General features: G+C 30.8%; 1 protein-coding gene across 3 annotated transcripts in view; it reads right to left on the reverse strand.

Moving 5' to 3' along the window:
- Window positions 1–11,265, reverse strand: part of LOC133332237 (GTPase-activating protein skywalker) — a 45,094-nt gene extending 33,829 nt beyond the window's left edge. For all 3 annotated transcript variants that reach the window (XM_061540630.1, XM_061540638.1, XM_061540623.1), the window contains exon 1: window positions 11,056–11,265. In XM_061540630.1, coding sequence (XP_061396614.1) covers window positions 11,056–11,251 — 196 coding nt within the window. In that variant the 5' untranslated portion in view covers window positions 11,252–11,265. The remainder of the gene's footprint in view (window positions 1–11,055) is intronic.
- Window positions 11,266–20,516: the final 9,251 nt, after the last annotated feature.

Below are 20,516 nucleotides of genomic sequence, written 5' to 3' on the forward strand. Positions count from 1 at the left end.
TCGCCCGTTTCTTGAAAAAATTTTCTTTAAAAAATCTACGCCTGTCTGTGGCCCTTGAAAAAATTTTCTTTAAAAAATCCACGCCTGTCTGTGGCCCTTGAAAAAATATTCTTTAAAAAATCCACGCCTGTCTGTGGCCCTTGAAAAAATATTCTTTAAAAAATCCACGCCTGTCTGTGGCCCTTGAAAAAATATTCTTTAAAAAATCCACGCCTGTCTGTGGCCCTTGAAAAAATATTCTTTAAAAAATCCACGCCTGTCTGTGGCCCTTGAAAAAATATTCTTTAAAAAATCCACGCCTGTCTGTGGCCCTTGAAAAAATATTCTTTAAAAAATCCACGCCTGTCTGTGGCCCTTGAAAAAATATTCTTTAAAAAATCCACGCCTGTCTGTGGCCCTTGAAAAAATATTCTTTAAAAAATCCACGCCTGTCTGTGGCCCTTGAAAAAATATTCTTTAAAAAATCCACGCCTGTCTGTGGCCCTTGAAAAAATATTCTTTAAAAAATCCACGCCTGTCTGTGGCCCTTGAAAAAATATTCTTTAAAAAATCCACGCCTGTCTGTGGCCCTTGAAAAAATATTCTTTAAAAAATCCACGCCTGTCTGTGGCCCTTGAAAAAATATTCTTTAAAAATCCACGCCTGTCTGTGGCCCTTGAAAAAATATTCTTTAAAAATCCACGCCTTGTATGGCCCTTTGAAAAAATATTCTTTAAAAAATCCACGCCTTGTATGGCCCTTTGAAAAAATATTCTTTAAAAAATCCACGCCTGTCTGTGGCCCTTGAAAAAATATTCTTTAAAAAATCCACGCCTGTCTGTGGCCCTTGAAAAAATATTCTTTAAAAAATCCACGCCTTGTATGACCCTTTGAAAAAATATTCTTTAAACAATCCACGCCTTGAATGACCCTTTTGAAAACATATTCTTTAAAAAATCCACGCCCTGAATGGCTCTTTGAAAAAATATTCTTTAAAAAATCCACGCCCTGAATGGCTCTTTGAAAAAATATTCTTTAAAAAATCCACGCCCTGAATGGCTCTTTGAAAAAATATTCTTTAAAAAATCCACACCTGTCTGTGGCCCTTGAAAAAATATTCTTTAAAAAATCCACGCCTGTCTCTGATCCTCAAAAAAATATTCTTTAAAAAATCCACGCCTTGTATGACCCTTGAAAAAATATTCTTTAAAAAATCCACGCCTTGTATGACCCTTTGCAAAAATATTCTTTAAAAAATCCACGCCTTGTATGACCCTTTGAAAAAAATATTCTTTAAAAAATCCACGCCTTGTATGGCCCTTTGAAAAAATATTCTTTAAAAAATCCACGCCTTGTATGGCCCTTTGAAAAAATATTCTTTAAAAAATCCACGCCTTGTATGGCCCTTTGAAAAAATATTCTTTAAAAAATCCACGCCTTGTATGGCCCTTTGAAAAAATATTCTTTAAAAAATCCACGCCTTGTATGGCCCTTTGAAAAAATATTCTTTAAAAAATCCACGCCTTGTGTGGCCCTTGAAAAAATATTCTTTAAAAAATCCACGCCTTGTGTGGCCCTTGAAAAAATATTCTTTAAAAAATCCACGCCTTGTGTGGCCCTTGAAAAAATATTCTTTAAAAAATCCACGCCTGTCTGTGGCCCTTGAACAAATATTCTTTAAAAAATCCACGACTTGTATGGCCCTTTGAAAAAATATTCTTTAAAAAATCCACGCCTGTCTGTGGCCCTTGAAAAAAAAATATTCTTTAAAAAAATCGACGCCTTATATGGTCCTTGAAAAAATATTCTTTAAAAAATCCACATCTGTCTGTGGTCCTTGAAAAAATATTCCTTAAAAAAAATCCACGCCTTGTATGGCCCTTGAAAAAATATTTTTTAAAAGATTTGAAAAATCTACGCCTTAGGAAATTGTTCTCGAAAAACTTAGGCTGCATGCTTACCCCTGCTCTCCTCAATTTCGAACCTATCCTAATACAAAATCATGTTAACCCCCCTCGATACTTGGATTTTGCAAATTCCTTAAGTGTTTTTTTTATGACTTAAGTCATTTATGGTATGTACGTGATTTGTGGCCGGCTATACAATTTTTGTTTTTAAATCACTTAAAGATAACAACATTTATATTTTCATTGCACTACACTCTCTTCGAAAGCGATTAATGTCTGTCCCGAAGTTAGCAGCAGTAGTTCATATGGGTCTTTCATAGGTGGTCGTCGTTGTTGTCGTCGTATTATGGCCTTATCAGTTCTATTGTGTGTTTTGTTTTTTTTTTCACAGAAGATTTGATTTGCTCTACATTTTAGTATTTCTAAATTGTTGAGATTTTGTTTTGTTTTTCATATTCTTCATCATCGTTCGTTATCTATGTATGTCTATCGGCCGCTACATCATCGTGTGTGACGCAGTCCAAAAAATGCGAACAATCAACAGTTGTTGGTGTGCGGTGCGGTTCGATGGTTTCGTGTCTAACAGCTGTTAAGATTAAATGTTTACGTTCAGTAATCACTTGCCGAGAGATAATCTCTTTCTAATTTTCGATGGGAAAAAAGTAGTAATTTTAAGTGGAATCATAAAACAATTCTAGATTGGAGGGGTGTTCAAGGGTCCAAAGGGGACTTTGAAGTACAAATGTACTATAAAAAAACTATGTTAAATTATATGTAATAGGTATGCAAATATTTAAAAATGTAAGTCAATCATACGCCTCTGAGTGCCCTAAAATAATAATACTTCTTACAATGCCCTGTACTGTGTACAGGATGCGTATGAGTGGTGTCAATAGTCATACGTCACACAGAACATATTTGAAAAATTATGTTTATTACTATATATTCATTAAATAATTTATAGTGTTGTAATAGAGAACCTGCACAACCTATCTGTATCACATAGAGAATCAATTAAAATAATTACTTTATTTTAATTTATCATCCCTAGATACTTTTAACCCGATTATCTCACGTCTACCTCTATTACGGCACGAGGATTACAAACTATTTTAATTTGTACGGTTTTTTTATGTGGTAATATTCTCGAACAATGGCAACAGAGGTGATTGAAACAAGCTGGTGAGCTGTTTGTAATTGTATACAACAACTGTAAATAAAAATCTCTCAAAGCGGGTCGGATGGAGGTGGCGGATTACAATGCCCTAACTCGGTGTAAAAAAAGTTATAAAAATTTGTGTTGTTCCCTCCACTAACAAGATACGAAATTTATTACCGCAAAACGTAAACGAAAAAAAAAACGGGCGTATAAATCTGAATGAGCGATAGGAAAGATAGACAGATGATGATGAGAGACTTTATGTAATTACAATTTTCCCGTTTTGTAATCTAATACCTAAGCGAAAATGATGCTTAGGTGGGTGGGTGGTTGCTTGTCGATCACTGCTCGAGTAATAACAACAATACCAGCAGCAGCATTACTATAATTTCAAATGGAAAGTTTTTCTCTATAATCATCATCGCCATCATCATCATAATTAATTGCACTTGACTGCAATTGCATTTGAATAGAACTATCGGTTGTTTGTTTATTTTTTCTATTGATAAATTGTTAGTAATATTGTATTACAACAATTCATCATCACCTGGTTGTATTATAGCAGTTATTACAAAACTGGAAAAAAATCATGCAATCATTATTGAAATCATCATCGGAATGACGTTTTGATTTTTTGTTTACAGGTGTAAAGTTCAATTTTGGGGGTGAAGGAGAGTAAAAAGAAAAAAAATATCGAGGAAGGAAATAAAAATATAATTTTTTTAAATAAATATGGATTTTAGTAAATAAATTAAAAACCCACCCTTGGGTTGTATTAGTAATATTAATTGAAGGTAATTTTGGGCGTATGAATTATATTGATATTCATACAACACCAAGGATATGGTAAAAGAAGATGTAGCAATAATATGAATATTTTTTTAAAGGACTAATAATAGGCGTGGATTTTTAAAGAATATTGTTTTTCAAGAATTATCTGATGCCGTGGATTTTTCTAGAGCAATCTGAAGGATTTAAAAAAAATATAAGGGCTAATGTAGGAGTGGATATTTAAAGAATATTTTTTAAGGGGCAAAAACAAACCTAGTATTTTTAATGTAAAATACCTGGAGAAAGTTAAATGAAACATGGATTTTTTAATAATCAATATGGAATTCAGCAAATAAAATTAAAAAATGAGCATTGGGTGGTGTAAGTAATAATAATAGAAGACCGGTGGGCGTATGATTTATGTTAATATTAATACGACCACAAGGATACAAAAAGAGAAGAAGCCTTAATAATATAAATATTTTTTTCCAAGAGCCAATACAAGGCGTGGATTTTTTAAAGAAACATTTTTTTCAAGTACCAATAAGTCGTGGATTTTTTAAAGAACATTTTTTAAGTTTCAACAAGGCGTGTTTTTTAAGAAGATTTTATTAAGTACCAACAAGGCGTGAATTTTTTAAAGAACGTTTTTTTAAGTACCAACTATGCGTGTTTTTTAAGAATATTTTTTCAATGACTATCAGAAAGGGTGGATTTTTTAAATAATATTTTTTCAATGACTATCAGAAAGGGTGGATTTTTTAAAGAATATTTTTTCCAGAAACACCAGAAGCGGGGATTTTTTTTAAAGAATTTTTTTCTAGAACCACCAGAAGCGGGGATTTTTTAAAGAATATTTTCTCAAGGGCCACCTGGAAGACTGGATTTTTTAAAGAATATTTTTTCTATGACCACAAGAAGCGTTGATTTTTTTAAAGAATATGTTTTCTAGGACCTCCAGAAGTGTGGATTTCTTAAAGAATAGTTTTTCTAGGACGCCAGAAGCGTGGATTTTTTAAATATTAGTTTTTTCTAGGATGATTTTTTAAATTATAATTTTTCTACGACACCAGGACACCAGAAGAGTGGATTTTTTAAATAATAGTTTTTCTAGGACACCAGAAGCGTGGATTTTTTTAACAATAGTTTTTCTAGGACTCCAAAAGCGTGAATTTTTTTGTAGAATAGTTTTTCTAGGACACCAGAAGCGTGGATTTTTTTAACAATAATTTTTCTAGGACTCCAAAAGCGTGAATTTTTTTAAGAATAGTTTTTCTAGGACACCAGAAGCGGCATGACTGTACTCCACATCAATTTCTATTTTTTTAGTAAATAAATTACAAAGTAGCCCTTGTGTTGTACAAGTAATAATAATTCAGGGTCCGCGGGGCGTATGACCTATTTTAATATTAATACAACACCTTTCAAAACTTCTATAAATATTTATAAATATAATGTGTTTGTTCTTATGTATGGTTCCTGAGGTCGTATAAGTAATAATAATCAAGAGGGCGTATGAAGCAAATGACTCTACAATCAATATATTCACTTATGACTGGGGATAAAGCTTTGATAGTCTTTGAGAAAAATCGTTAAAGATGCACTCACTTGCGGAATATGAAACCCTGTTTTAAATAATTATATTTCTGATAGATAATATTAATCACACATGTACATTTATGGATCTGATGGTTTTCGGAATAATATTAAAAATGAAAGCTTCCCTCTAAAACTATGCTTTGACCCTAATGTGGTATAAGTAATAATAATTGAGGGATCTGTAGGGCGTATGAATTATGTTAATAAGAATACGCCCTCTAGGATATATTAAAAACAAGTCAAAATGATTTTTTTATTATTAAACATTTTAATGTATGACAGGACCAGGGAAGTAATAATCATTAAGGTTTCATAGTCCTTGAAAAATTAGCAGAAGAAATCATCAATTGCAGAATAAAATTAAGTTATGGCTACGTTATTTCTTCAATTAATAATGTCTTCCAAATGCAGATTTATAGTTCTGGAAATAAATCTTTCCTTATAGCCACATTTAATCTGAAATAAACCCTACAACATTTAAACATTGCTCTGCGTCTACTTACGTATAAGTGTTGTATTCAAAATATTACTTATGCGCTACCTAGATAAGTTAAGATCAGCGGAATAAAATGATAAATTGTTATAATCTACGATTGTATTCTATCTTAACATTCAATTTTTAAAAGTCCACTCTTAGAGTGCTTTTTAAAAATTATATGTGTAAAAAAAATCCACTCCATTGTTTATTAAATAAAGATTTTTTTCAAAATCCACGTTTGTAATGTTTCATAGAAATAGTTGTTTTAATGAAGTCACGTCTTTAAAAAAAAATGTCCCTGAAAAGTAAAAAATTGAAACTCTACTCGGCATATTCTTACGTATAAGTACTGTATTCGAAATACTATCTATACGACACCAACTAAAATTAATTAAAAACAATCATACAACCAGTGGACCGAAAAAGAAGATTTTTTTTTAACTATTTCCAAAGTGCTGATTTATACTTGAAATATTTTTTTTCTTATAGCCACATTTAATCTTAGATAAGCCGTGCAAAATTTAAATTTTGTTCTGTGTTGTCTTACGAATAAGTGCTATATTAAAAATATAACTTATACGCCACCTGGATAAGTTAATTAATACCAATCATACGACCAGCGTAAAAATGATATTTTTTCAAAAAATCCACGTTTGTATTTCTTCTTAAAAAATGTTTACTTTAAAAATCATTCCTGCATACGTTCTTAAAAAGAAAACTACTAGGGAATAGCTACACCTAATCTCGGATAGAAATTATAAAGTGCTATATTACAATTATTACTTATACGTCACCAGGTAAAATTAATTAAAATCAATCATACGACAGATTGGACGAAATAGAATTTTTGAATTATTTGCTCTTCTCAAAGCATCAACTTCAGCCTGTAAATAAAATCTCATTGTTTTTATTTATTTTTTCTTTGTTAATTTTTATTTTCCCACCTAAATCAAGTCATATCCTCTGGCGGCGTTCTCTAACCCCCTCAATTGATAGAATTTTATTTATTATATTACTTGTGATTTTTCAGTGTTGATAAGATCTCCACCGACGTCGACAAAAAAAATCGTCGTTTGTTAATTGAAAAATAATTGTCATCATTAAAGTATTAAGGAATTTATTATGGCCAATAAACATAGAATAATACACTAAAATATAAGAGGTGTGAACTTGTTATAAGCAATTAAATTCAGACGTTTGTTTTTCTTAGATTTTTTTTTTGTTTTTTGTATTTGAGATAAGAAAGTAATTTTTTTTCGAACAAAGATCAGTGATTTGCGAAGTTAGGGAAAGGGAGTGTTAGGGAAAATGGTAAGAGAAAACTAATTCATTCTACAAGGGACAAGGAAACAGGCGTTTGTTTAAGGATATTTTTTTAAGGGCCCTCACAAGTCGTGGAATGTAAAAAAAAACTTTTTCAAGGTTTCACGCAAGGCGAGGACTTTAAAAAATATTTTTTCAAGAAGTCACACAAGGCTGGATTTTTTAAAGAATATTTAAAGAATGGTAAGAGAAAACTGATTCATTCTTCAAAGAACAAAAAGGCGTGGATTTTCTAAAGAATATATTTTCTAGGACCAGCACAAGGGGTGAAATGTTATTTTTTTTTAATTTCAGACAAGAGGAGGACTTTTAATTTTTTTTTCAAAGAATCACACTAGGCGTCGAATTTTAGAGACTTAATTTTTTCAAGAAGTCACACATGTCGAGGATTTATTCTTCAAATTTTTCATAATATAGAAACCATTTTTTTTTAATTTTTCGTAATTATTTATTCTTGGAATAGAAATAATACCTCCTTACAAATCGTTTATTTATAATCTTTTTTGTTGTTCTACTTGATGACATAAATTTGTACTCGATTTCCTTGTGACAAACCGCACGAGTTATGGATGACTTTCAATAGATAAAAATACCCCATTCCCCCACAAACAACAACAATGCAAATCGATCAGACGTCAATTATCAAATTAGACATAATCGTGGATAAGTAATCAAACATGGAGTCGAAAAAAATAGAAAAAGGCAAAGAAAAATCAACAACAACAACAACAAAAGAAAAATATGTCAATGAAACGGAACCTTATCAAAGGGAATGTGTGAGGAGTAGTAAAATGTAGTCCAACTGTGGGGGTGGGGGTTATAAATTGTGTGTGTGTGTACAAGAATTTGTGTAAGAAATATTCAACTAATTTATCTATCTCGCCGACAGTCAGTCCATTTTTTTCTTTTGATTCGCTGATATTATGATAATAATTTGCCAAGCAAATTGATGTTAGCTAGTAGTAGCAAAAACATTTTTATGTATTCGTGTGTATGATAGGTAATCATGGGCTTTGTTTGTATTCGAAACCAAATTAAATATTATCGAATCGAAGGTAGGTAAAATAAATAAACATCGACAAGTGTTTTATTTGTTTATCAAATATTGATATATTTTCTGAACGAACAAATAGATATGGCTGCATATATATATATATATATATATATGAAGTAAAACTCTTATAGATAAATACGGGGTGATTTTGATTTGTGCTGTCCCCAATGTGTGTGTGCATTTTTTTCATATTTATGTTTATTGTACTGAAACCAACAGAAATATTTCTGTAGATTCCACTCTTGTGTCATTAATAAAAAAATATGTTTTATAAAAAACTATGTTTTGCGAACTTAAAAAAAATATTTTTTTGATGAGATTATTTACGTGTGTGAGATTATTTACAAACCCCATTCTTTGCTGGTTCTATATTCTATACTAGAGGTCAACAAATATTACTAATATTCTGTACAGCCCTTCTAATTACTTGTCCAGATTCCCTTCACTGTGGGTTGGTTGTGATAGACCCGAAAAAAAAAAACACAAAAATAAATTTTAGGTCCACTTCTTCCCAATATTATTATCTGATCTTCACCGAAAATTATAGACGTTCTCCTTGACCATACCTGGATCCTCGTGAAAGATTTCAAAACGATCAGCGCTATATTTTCGCCCCCTGGTGTGGTAATGGTTCACAAATATACTATCAACATATGAGGTATATGTCCTTCAGGAGTAAATATATATAATATATAAATATATAAGCAGAGGGAGGACCGAAAAAAAAATGAATTTTTTTCACAGTAAATTTATGTTTGAAAGAGCGATTTTTTTCATTTTGTACTATCGGGCCCCCCGAAATGAAATCCTGTATACGTTGCTGGCCATAGAATATAATTTTTGTAATTTTTCACACATTTGAAACGCCAAATATTGATTGATATTTATAAAACAGGTATGCTTATTCTTTGGCCCGACCCCCTTATCCATGTAAAAATTTGCGATGATTCGGTCATAATTGCGTTTTATGGTGCGACCAGAAAAGCCGACAAAAATTAAGTATTTGGTTCATTCATCCCCTAAATATTAACCGATCTTTACCAAAAACAATAGGAGACTTCATTGGCCAGAATCCATCATAAATCCAAAATTGGTCCATAACTATGGCCTGTATCGTGTTTACAAATTATAATGGACAGACGGGCGGACACGGACATGTCTAGATCGACTCAGCTAATCAACATATGACGACCGGTACACTTAAAGGTGGGACTTCGACCAATATTTCGCGGTATTACAAACTCTTGGGACTGCACAAAGCTATAATACCCTCATAGTTGTGTAGGGTATAAAAATCTTGGCGTGTATTGGTTTTTGATAAAACATTTTTTAAAAAATCCACGCCTGTCTTTGTATTTGGGTCATTTTTTCGGAGACCCAGACTCATTAAGTGGGTCATTTTTTTCTATAGAAAAAAATCGGTGACCCATAAGTGGGTCATTTTTTTCTATAGAAAAAAATTCGATGACCCTTTGGTGGGTCATTTTTTTCTATAGAAAAAAAATCGGTGACCCATAAGTGGGTCATTTTTTTCTATAGAAAAAAATTCGATGACCCATAGGTGGGTCATTTTTTTCTATAGAAAAAAATTCGATGACCCATAGTTGGGTCATTTTTTTCTATAGAAAAAAATTCGATGACCCATAGGTGCGTCATTTTTTTTCTATAGAAAAAAAAAATTAGGAGACCCATAGGTGGGTAATTGTTTTTCTATAGAAAAAAAAATCGGAGACACTTGTGGGGGAGTAATGTATTCTATAGAAAATGTTCGGAGACCCTTGTGGGGGTAATGTTTTCTATAGAATAAAAAATTCGGAAACCCAAGAGGTTCATTTTTTTCTATAGAAAAAAATTCGATGACCCATAGGTGGGTCATTTTTTTCTATAGAAAAAAATTAGGTGACCCATAGGTGGGTAATTGTTTTTCTATAGAAAAAAAAAATCGGAGACCCTTGTGGGGGAGTAATGTAATCTATAGAAAATGTTCGGAGACCCTTGTGGGGGTAATGTTTTCTATAGAAAAAAAAAATCGGAAACCCAAGAGGTTAATTTTTTTTAATTTTAATTTTCTGTAGGAAAAATATTATTTTTTCTGTAAAAAAAAAATTCGAAAATCCAGCTGGGTCATTTTTTCTATAGAAAAAAAATCCAGTTGGGTAATTTTTTCATAGAAAAGAATTCGGAGACCCAGCATGGAAATTGTTTTTCTATAGAAAAGAATTCGGAGACTCATTTTTTCTAAACTTTAAGTTTCAATTTTCTGTAGTAAAAATTGAAACCCTATTTGAGAGTAATTTTTTCACAAAATGCAAAGAACCTTCGGGTAGTCATTATTTATTTCGAAAAACTTCAGAAACCCTTGTGGGTATTTTTTTCTATAAATTCGTAGATCCTGTGTCATTTTTTCTACAGACTTGATTTATTCATTTATTCATATGAAACAAATTTAAAGACTCTCGACGGCTAGAAAAAAATAGAAAAACTTTGGATATCCTTATTCTACTATAAACAAAATTCGTAGAATTTTGTGGGTTATTTTTTTTAAATAGACAAAAAATCAGAGAACAAATTCTGAGACCCTTTGGAAGGTACTTTTTTCTAAAGACAGAGTTGCGGATACCCTTCGGAGGCAATGTTTTACCTTTTTGACTCGATTGTTTATATAAAAAATCGGTGGCTAATTTTTCTATAGAAAAAATCGGAGACTTTTCCTAGTGCCTTTTTTTGTTGGAATGCTAGATCCCATTGTAAATAATTTTGTTGATTGATTTATTTGTTTGTTTACCTGGACTAAATTGAAAACATTGACATTTTGTCGTTATGTCATTTGTGCTGACCCCCATAAATTGGGGCAGCTCAAAAAATTTATCACATTCGGGATCAACATAAACGCTGCTGCGACGACTGCTCAGATGATGTTCCATTTCTTTGATGGCCAGCATTTTGCCCATCATTTTGTCGAGTTCGTTGCGTTCCTTCATTTTGCTGCAGAACTTTTTTTTATTTATGAGACCAAAAAAATTAGAAGAAGATTTTTTTAACACAGATATTTGTTGCAATACTTTATTTTGAGATTTTTCGAGGGTTATTTTTTGTTACACAGCCACACACAATTTTTTTTAAAATATCAACTTTTTGGTTTTTTTTATGTAAATATTTATTTATTTTTTGTAATTATCTTTTCTGATCAAGCAAGACAATGATGTGAAAGGAAAACAAAATAAATTTTCGTATTCGTATCAAAGTTTCAAAGTGCAGCAGCGGCGGAGAACACGACGACGACGAAGAAGAAAAGCCGACACCGACGACAACGGCAGCGACAACGATATACAATTGCAGGAAGGAATATATCAGCAATGGCACACAAAAAAGCTTTTCTTACAATTTACATAATTTATTCGGATGATGTTGTTGTTGTTTCAAATTGACTTTTTTCAATAAATTGTGTAAAACAACAATTTTGAAATTTTTTGGTATTTCGTTTTTTATTTCTTTTTACACATTTTGTTGTTATTTTATTACTGTTTCGTTTAACAATTAAAAAGATTTTCTATTACAAATTTCACAAATGAATTATTTTCATATATTTCACCTAGAAGAAAAATAGATTTTCTTTAATACACTTGTTTTTCTTTTTCTTCGCTTGAATTGAATATCACAGCCAGTTACACCAAAAATAATATTTTTATTTTTTTCTTATATTACAGCGCCGCACATCATCTTCACACTCTTTAATTTTTTATTTGGATTTTCTTTCTTTTTTCTTTTCTTTGAGGCAAATTTTCTTTTAGCCGTTTATTTTTTTATTAGTTTTTTTGTTTTTATTTTAATCGAAGCGAAACATCGAAAAAAATGGTACACAACAATAATTATCGCTTTTCACGTCAAGTATGCGGTCGGTCCGATGGATGGATGGATTGTTGGTCTTTAAACGTTTTGTCAAATCTTGTTTTTCACTCGATCGCCTAACGAGAACGAATGAACGAACGAACCGAACGATTAAAACAATTTGACCGGCATTTGTTCGCAACTGAAAATGACTGTCTGTCGGGCAGCTGCAACAACACCGTAGAAGAGGCAGGTCGCTCTACAAAAAACGTAGCGAAGAAAGCTTTCCATGAGAAAATTTCATATGAGCGAGATAGAGAGACCCAGAGAGAGAGCGTGAAAGATACACAGAGAGTGGAGAGGATCTATAGTAGAGCATTTGAAAAAATAGAAGTGTTGCCAATGCTAGGATTTTTTTGGTATGCCAAAAAAAATTATTAATAGAAAATGGTCGGAAAATATTTGAATTTTCGGCGGTGTTGGTCCATGATTTTAGGTCCAAAATTTTAAAATAAAAACAATATACGCTTCTTGCTACATTTCCTTAAAAACTAGACATTTCCTAAAAAATCAAGACCTCTAAAAATATTCTTAAAAAAATCTACGATCCTTGTTAGAACTCAAAAAATATATATTAAAAATCTAGACCTTAGAAATCTACGCTCCATTCTAGACTTATAAAAAAATATTTAAAAAAAATCTACGCTCCTTCCTAGACTTCAAGAAATATTTTTAAAACAATCTACGCTCCTTCCTAGACTTAAACCAATAAGGAAAGTAGTAAAGTCGGACTGGGCCGACTGTATGATACCCTTCACCACTTTGGGTATGTTGTACATATGTATCCTTACAATTGCATGTCAATGTTACCTCGAAGGAACATACTCATGTCTTTCTGCAACCTATGATAAATTTAATTTCATTCGGGCAGATTTAGAGTCGTCTGCGTACCATGGGACAAATTTCAATCAGGCACCCCTTCGAAATACATATGGAATCAATGACGTCATTCAAGTCTCAATTTGATACGTTGTGCAAAACTTCGTGTTAATCGGACAAACATTAGGATCATTTATGTAAAATCGGACCAACACTATGCATATGTGGCAGCTCCATCGAAATCTGAACCGATTTTCCTAAAACTTACCACACACCATTCTAAATTCAATTCAGTACGCTATGCTGAATTTCGTGCAAATCGAAGGATATATTAAGACTTTGGTGCACTATTTACCTAAAATCGGAAGAAAATATATCCGGGAGCTATATCTAAATCCGAACCGATTTTCGCTAAACATAACACACATAACTCTAGACTTCATTCAGTACGATATCCCAAATTTCGTTCAAATCCAAGTATATACAGGGACTTCGGTGCGCCATTTACATAAAATCGGACGAAAATATATATGGGATATATATCGAAATCTAAACCGATTTTCCTGAAACTTACCACACATCATTCTAGACTCAATGCTGTACGCTGAGCCAAATTTCGTGCAAATCGAAGGATATATAGGAACTTTGGTGCACTATTTACCTTAAATCGGACGAAAATATATATGGGAGCTATATTTAAATCTGAACCGATTTTCGCGAAACTTAACACACATAACTCTAGCCTTCATTCAGTACGATATGCCAAATTTCGTGCAAATCGAAGGATATATAGAGACTTTTGTGCACTATTTACTTAAAAACGGACGAAAATATATATGGGAGCTATATCGAAATCTGAACCGATTTTCCTTAAACTTACCACACACCATTCTAGACTCAATTTAGTACTCTATGCCAAATTTGGTGCAAATCCAAGTATATACAGGGACTTTGGTGCACCATTTACATAAAATCGGACGAAAATATATATGGGAGCTATATCTAAATCTTAAACGATTTCTACGGAATTTAACACACATTGTTCTAGACTTCATTCAGTACGCTATGCCAAATTTCGTGCAAATCGAAGGATATATAGGGACCTTGGTGTACCATTTAATAAAATCGGACGAAAATATATATGGGAGCTATATCTAGATCTGAACCGATTTTCCCGAAATTCACCACTCAACATTCTAGACTTAATTCAGTACGCTATTAAAAATTTCGTGCAAATCGAAGGATATATAGGCACTTGTGTGCACTATTTACCTTAAATCGGACGAAAATATTTATGGGAGTTATATCTAAATCTAAAACGATTTTTCCCAATTTCAATCGGGTTCCTCATTGGGCCAAATAAATGAGCTGTGCCAAAGTTCATCCAATTCGAATCAAAAATGCGACTTGTACGTTGTTTAAAATTTAACATGGACAGGCGAACGGACATGCATAAATCGACTTAAAAAGTAATTCTATGCATATTCTCAAAAGGAACCATGTGTCTATCTCGTTTCCTTTGTCCTGTTCACCACAGTGTGGTGAAGGGTATAAAAATATTTTAATACCAGTGAGCGGAGCAGTATAATCGGACGGGACTGGCTATATAATACCCTACACAACTTCCGCGAAAATCTAACTTTTGGTGGTTCTATATTCTGAGCTTGGACAATATTTCGCGATATTTGAACCTTCAGTACAGCCCATCTAAATACTTGTCCAGATTCCCTTCACCGTGGGTTGTGTTGTGATGTTGGGCTTTTAATTGTGGGCTATAGATCGACTCGAAAAAACACAAAAAAAAAGAGTTTTCGATCCACTTTATCCAAAAATTTGTATCTGATCATCACGGAAAATTATAGGTGTGGTCCTTGACAATAATTGGAACTTCATGGAAATAATATCTGAATACGTAAGCACCTATAATTATTTAAGTGTTACTCGCACATCCGAGTACATATGACAATATAATTGGCATCAATTTAAAGATCAACCACTCCTCTTGGATATACTATCAACATCTCTGGTCTATGTCTTTCAGGATTAAATCTATATGCTATAGAATACAAATTTTGTAATTTTTCACACAAAAGTCAGGGTCCATCTGACCCGCTAAATATTGACCGATCTTTATCAAAACAGGTAAGCTTATTCTTTGGTCCGATCCCCTTCGAGATATTTGGGCCATAATTACAGACTCTGGAGCGACCAGAAAAACTGACAAAAATTAAGTATTTGGCCCATTTCATCCACTTAATATTAACCAATCTTTGCCAAAAACAATAGGGGGTCTTCATTGACCAGTACCTATCCTACATGCAAAATTTCGTGAAAATTGGTCCATAACTGTGGCCTGTATCGTGTTTACAAATTGTAATGGACAGACGGACGGACACACATGTTTAGATCGACTCAGGTAGTCGAGATATGACGATCGGTATACTTAAAGGTGGGTCTAGGACCAATAGTTCGCGGCGTTACAAACTCTTGGGGCTGCACAAAGCTATAATACCCTGACAACATAGTTGTGTAGGGTATAAAAATCTGCAACTTTTATAGTCTCCCATAAAATGTTTTCTTAAATATCTATGCCTCTTATAGTCACAAAAAAAAAAAATAAACATCTATACCTTAAGTCTCTCAAAAAGATATTGTTATAAAAATCTACACTTTTAATAGTCCCTTAACAATATTTTGAAAAATCTACACCTCTCCCAAAAAATAGTTTTTTTTTTATAAAAAGTCTTAAAAAAATCAAAAAAATATTTTTAAAATAATCTACCCATTGGCAACCCTGTTCCCTAATTGAGAGATAACACTCAATAACATTGTATATTTATTCCATATAAAAATACATCAAAATATACGATTAGCACGAAAAAGAAGAAGACTCAAAGTGATGCCAATAAACTTGTCATTCCTCAAAACACCTTACTAAAGTCCATTCATATAAATCTCCTCCCCAAAAAGAGAATCTTATCGAAAATCAAATTTATGCATATTTATAAACGAAATAAACTAAGGCAGATTATCAAGTAGTATTAGAGCTTGAATGAATATTTATACTAAATCTCAGTTTCATATATCTGCTAGTCTTATATATTGCTGTCAATAAAAAAATTGGTCCCAAAATCCGCTGCATTGCCATCACTGCCCGGTGAGCTATGTGATGGATGGATAGCAGAATAGTGCACGTGATTTCATATATACAAAGAAATTTTCAATATTAGTATTCAAAAAAAGAGAGCAACATATTATTGAGAGAAAATATTTTCAAGAGATTTGGAAACACTCAACCCTCTCAATATCTGGTAAAGAGATACTGAACAACCTGTCGTCGGACTTTTGGTTTTTTTGTGAAAAATCCCAATTACAAATACAAATATTCAAAGAAACAACTGCTCGGTGGCTGACTGGCTGGCTGGCTGGCAGGCAGGTCAACCAACAGCTGATCAAGAAAAAAATGTACAACAAACACATTGTTGTGCCAAAAACAAGAAAAAAAACACAACAACAAAGATAACAAGAATATTAGCAATGTTGTTGATTTTTTTTTTATTTTGTTTATACTCGAAATGTATTGTTGTTGTTGTTGGATTTTTTTCTATACATTTTTCCATAAAAAATAAATATTTTTTTTCTCTCGGGTGAGTGGACACATTATTAGACTTTGTCAGTGTGTTGTTGTTGTCGCTCTTGTTGTCGTTGCTGGTTTTTTAAGTTTATTGGGTTAATTAAATTAACGAAAGGCAAAACTGAACTGTTGCAAAACAAAATCATATCGTATTAGTGTTCAAAATAAATTTAATATTTGTGGTGTGCTTCAGATTAAATTATTAAATAATTAAAATATTAAATTATTTAATAAATCGTCTTCTATTTTTACAATAATTATTATTCACATATAAATTATTTTTAATAGTATTAGCGGCGCAATAACATAAATACACGATAAATAAATATTAGTGCAATAGAATAATTAGAGAAAGATTTAATTATAAGAACAACAAATGCAAAAAAAACGACAACAAAAACAAAAGCACCACTGACGAGTAATGAAATATTTAGCAGATGTTTGCCAAAGAAATTAGGGAAAATATTATAAAAATAAAAACAAAAAGGCAACAATTTGTTTGGTGAAAAAATATTTTTATTGAAATATTCAAAATATTTGGAAGATGATAAAATTTTAGAAAAGTCCCATGTTTTGTCTTAATTTAATTCCAAAAATATAGTTTTTTTAATAATATTTATCGTTAAAAAATATCATTTTTGTAAGAAAATTCTATTATATTTAAATTTGAAAGTAATTTGTTAACCTTATGGTTAAAAAATTTTCTTTGAAATTGAAATGAAAAAAATATTTTTTAGATTAAAGGTTACACATTTTTTTTTAAATTTTGAAAGCAAAAAAAACAAAATTCTAGACTTGAAATTTCAAATGCGTATATCATGAACAAGCACAGAGGTTAAGAAATTTTCTTTTAAAATTTTTATTTTGAAATTAATTTTTTAATGTTGCCAAAATAAATTTTTTCAATTTTTTTTTTTAGCAAAATTAAAAATCTTTTTGAGAAACTAAATGAACATGAGTTAAGCATTTTCTATTCCATTTTTTAATTGAAATTAATTTTTAAATTTTACGGTTAATAAACTGATTTTCTTTCGAAATTAAAAATGCGTATAAGTAACGACAACACGTATACGCAGACAGGTCGCAAAAAATAAATAAAATAATATTGAGGACATCTTATAGTACGTATATTGAGTAGCTACCAAAAGATAACATTTTTTAAATCAACTATTCTCATAAAAAATATTTTTAATATATCAACACACTTGATGCTTCCTCAAGAAATATTTTTAAAAATCCATCAATAGTCCATCAAGATATGTTTTAAAAAAAATTTGGCTGGTCCTTCTCAAAACCTTTAAAAAATATTTTGAAAAAATTTTCCGCTAATAAAAGAGCCTGGAAAATTTCCATATTTTTTTTGTAATCTAGATTTCTAAAAGTACCTCAAAAAATATTTATAAATACAACATTAAAATATATATTTACTTCTTTTTTTCATATTCATTCAGAAAAATGTTTATAAATAAAATATGAAAAATTTTGTTTTCAAAAGGGTAAAACTGCTATTCATTTTGTGAAACTACCATGAATATAATTTACGCATTTTCCATTCCACTTTAATTTGAAATTAATTTTAAAATGTTACGGCTAATAAACCGATTTTCTCTCGAAATTGCAACTGCGTATAAGTAACGACAACACTCATACGCAGCCAGGTTACAAACAAACACGAACTTATAGCAGGAATATTTTTTAAAAGAAGCTATCAAAAGCTATTATTTAAAATATCCGGAAAAATATATTTAAAAATATTTGCTTCTAAAAGTTATTAAAAAAATATTTTTCAACGCTTCTTGGTGGTTAAAAAAGCTATGCTTCATGATTGTCCCTTTCAAAGGACATCAAAATATTTAAAAATATCACATTTAAAAGTGCTCTTCAAGATATATATTTTTTAAAAACATACCCTGTCATATCCTGTCCATAATTTTGGTATTCTAAGTCTTTAATAGTTTCTCAAAAAAAGGTTTTATAAATATAATATAAATTTTTTTTAACCGTTAAAAAAATAAAATGTTCTTAATTAAAAAAAAAAAAAAATAATTTATGTACCTTTTGAAAAATTACCATGAAAATGACTTGTCTATTCCATTTAAATTTGAAAGTAAATGTTTAAAGTAACAAAATCGATTTTCCCTTGAAATTCCACTACGTATAAGAAACGACAATACTTATACGCAGCCAGGTCACACACCCATATTCATTAAAAATTCCATCTTATAGCTGGTATATTTTTTGAAGATCTATCAGTAGAGTAGTTTTTTTATTGATAGTCCCTAAAAAAATTTGTTTATAAAAAAATTGCTTTTGAAATGAAATTGTTAAAAACATAAACAAATCCAGTGTTGTTAAAAAGTCGCTTAAGAAATATTTGAAAAAATCTACCTTAGTAATATTTGTTTAATTACAGGTCATCACAAAAATTTCTATAACATATTAAAAAATCCACGGTTTATTTGGGATACCATTTGTATTTTTTTTTTCAAAAGAAATATTTTTTTAACACAAATCCATATCAAATTTCTAAATTGTCTTCTCCAAAAAGTCCAGAATTTTTTCAGTTTTATTAAGGAATAGTCAGATATATGTAAAATTATTATATATTCTTGAAAATAACTGTATATGGTGATATTATTGAAATAAATGACGTTTACTACATTTATTACATTTTATACAGGTATATGACTTTTTCGACATTTACACCTTATTGACAGTCGAAAACCTAAAAATTCGTCACACGGACCATCTCTGTATTGCAGGTAAAAAATTATTTTTTAAAAAAATCATTGTTTAAAACCTCAGAAACAATTTGGAAAAACATAAAATTAAAAATGCGTATTAGTAATGACAACACTTATATGCACCCAGTTCTCAGGCAAATATTCTCTAAAAATTCCGTGTGAAGGCCTGAATAGTTTTTTGAGATGTGCATGAAGATAAATTGTAAATTACATTAGCATTAGACAAATTAAAAAGAAACTAAAATGGATGCAGTTATGTCTATAAAGTTCTAAAACAATTTTTCAAGAGAAGTGCTTTCTAAAACGCAATATATATCTGTAAAATATTTGTGAGAAATTCTTTAGTTAATTCCTAATTAATATTAGGTAAATAAAATTAATAATTTCCGATAAAAATTTCTCTCACGTAAAAAAATTTCCAAACAAATATTTTTCTGTACATGTATAAAATAATTTCAAATTTCCCTCCATTTTTCAATTTTCTGTGAGAGATTTGGTTGGTCGTATACATAATGCCAATACTAAAGCGCATCATCTTAAGTGTGATCAATTTCGGTAAAATATTTGTGTGGATTTCTTTATTTCTGTACTATTCAATATTAAGCAAATAAAATTAATAATTTCCGATAAAAATTCCTTTCATCTAAAAACAGTTCTAAACTTGCCTTTCCACGTGGAAAATATTCATTTTTCATCCATTAAATTAGAATTAAAATAGAATTAAGTGCAGTGAGTGCGTATTATTGTTGTCATTATGTATACGTAACTAATCGTATAGGGTCGTATACGTTATAACAATACTAATACGCAAACAAACGTCATTCTTGTCTAGACTATCAAAATAAATTATCATAAGTGGCAGCAATTGCCTCAAACTAGTTGTGGGCAAATTTCTTCTTAATTTAATTCTTTAAAATATTTTTCTCAAATATCCCAAAAAAAAAGGAATGTTTTTCTTAATTTCCGTGAGAATTTCATCAAATTGCATACATATTTCTGACATCAAAATTTAAGTGCATTTATTCTATCTGTCATTCACCTCAGCGATAGGTAGTAGTTAGCCTGCATCCAATTCAAAATTCATGCATTCCATTTAAATGATTTAATTAAGACATTTTTAGATACGACAACAACAACAACAAACTTTGTTTTTCATTTGAA

This window comes from Musca vetustissima, unplaced genomic scaffold, assembly GCF_032173495.1.
Source record: "Musca vetustissima isolate MV318-11 ecotype Yass unplaced genomic scaffold, APGP_CSIRO_Mvet_v1 utg9877, whole genome shotgun sequence".
Lineage (NCBI taxonomy): Eukaryota > Metazoa > Arthropoda > Insecta > Diptera > Muscidae > Musca > Musca vetustissima.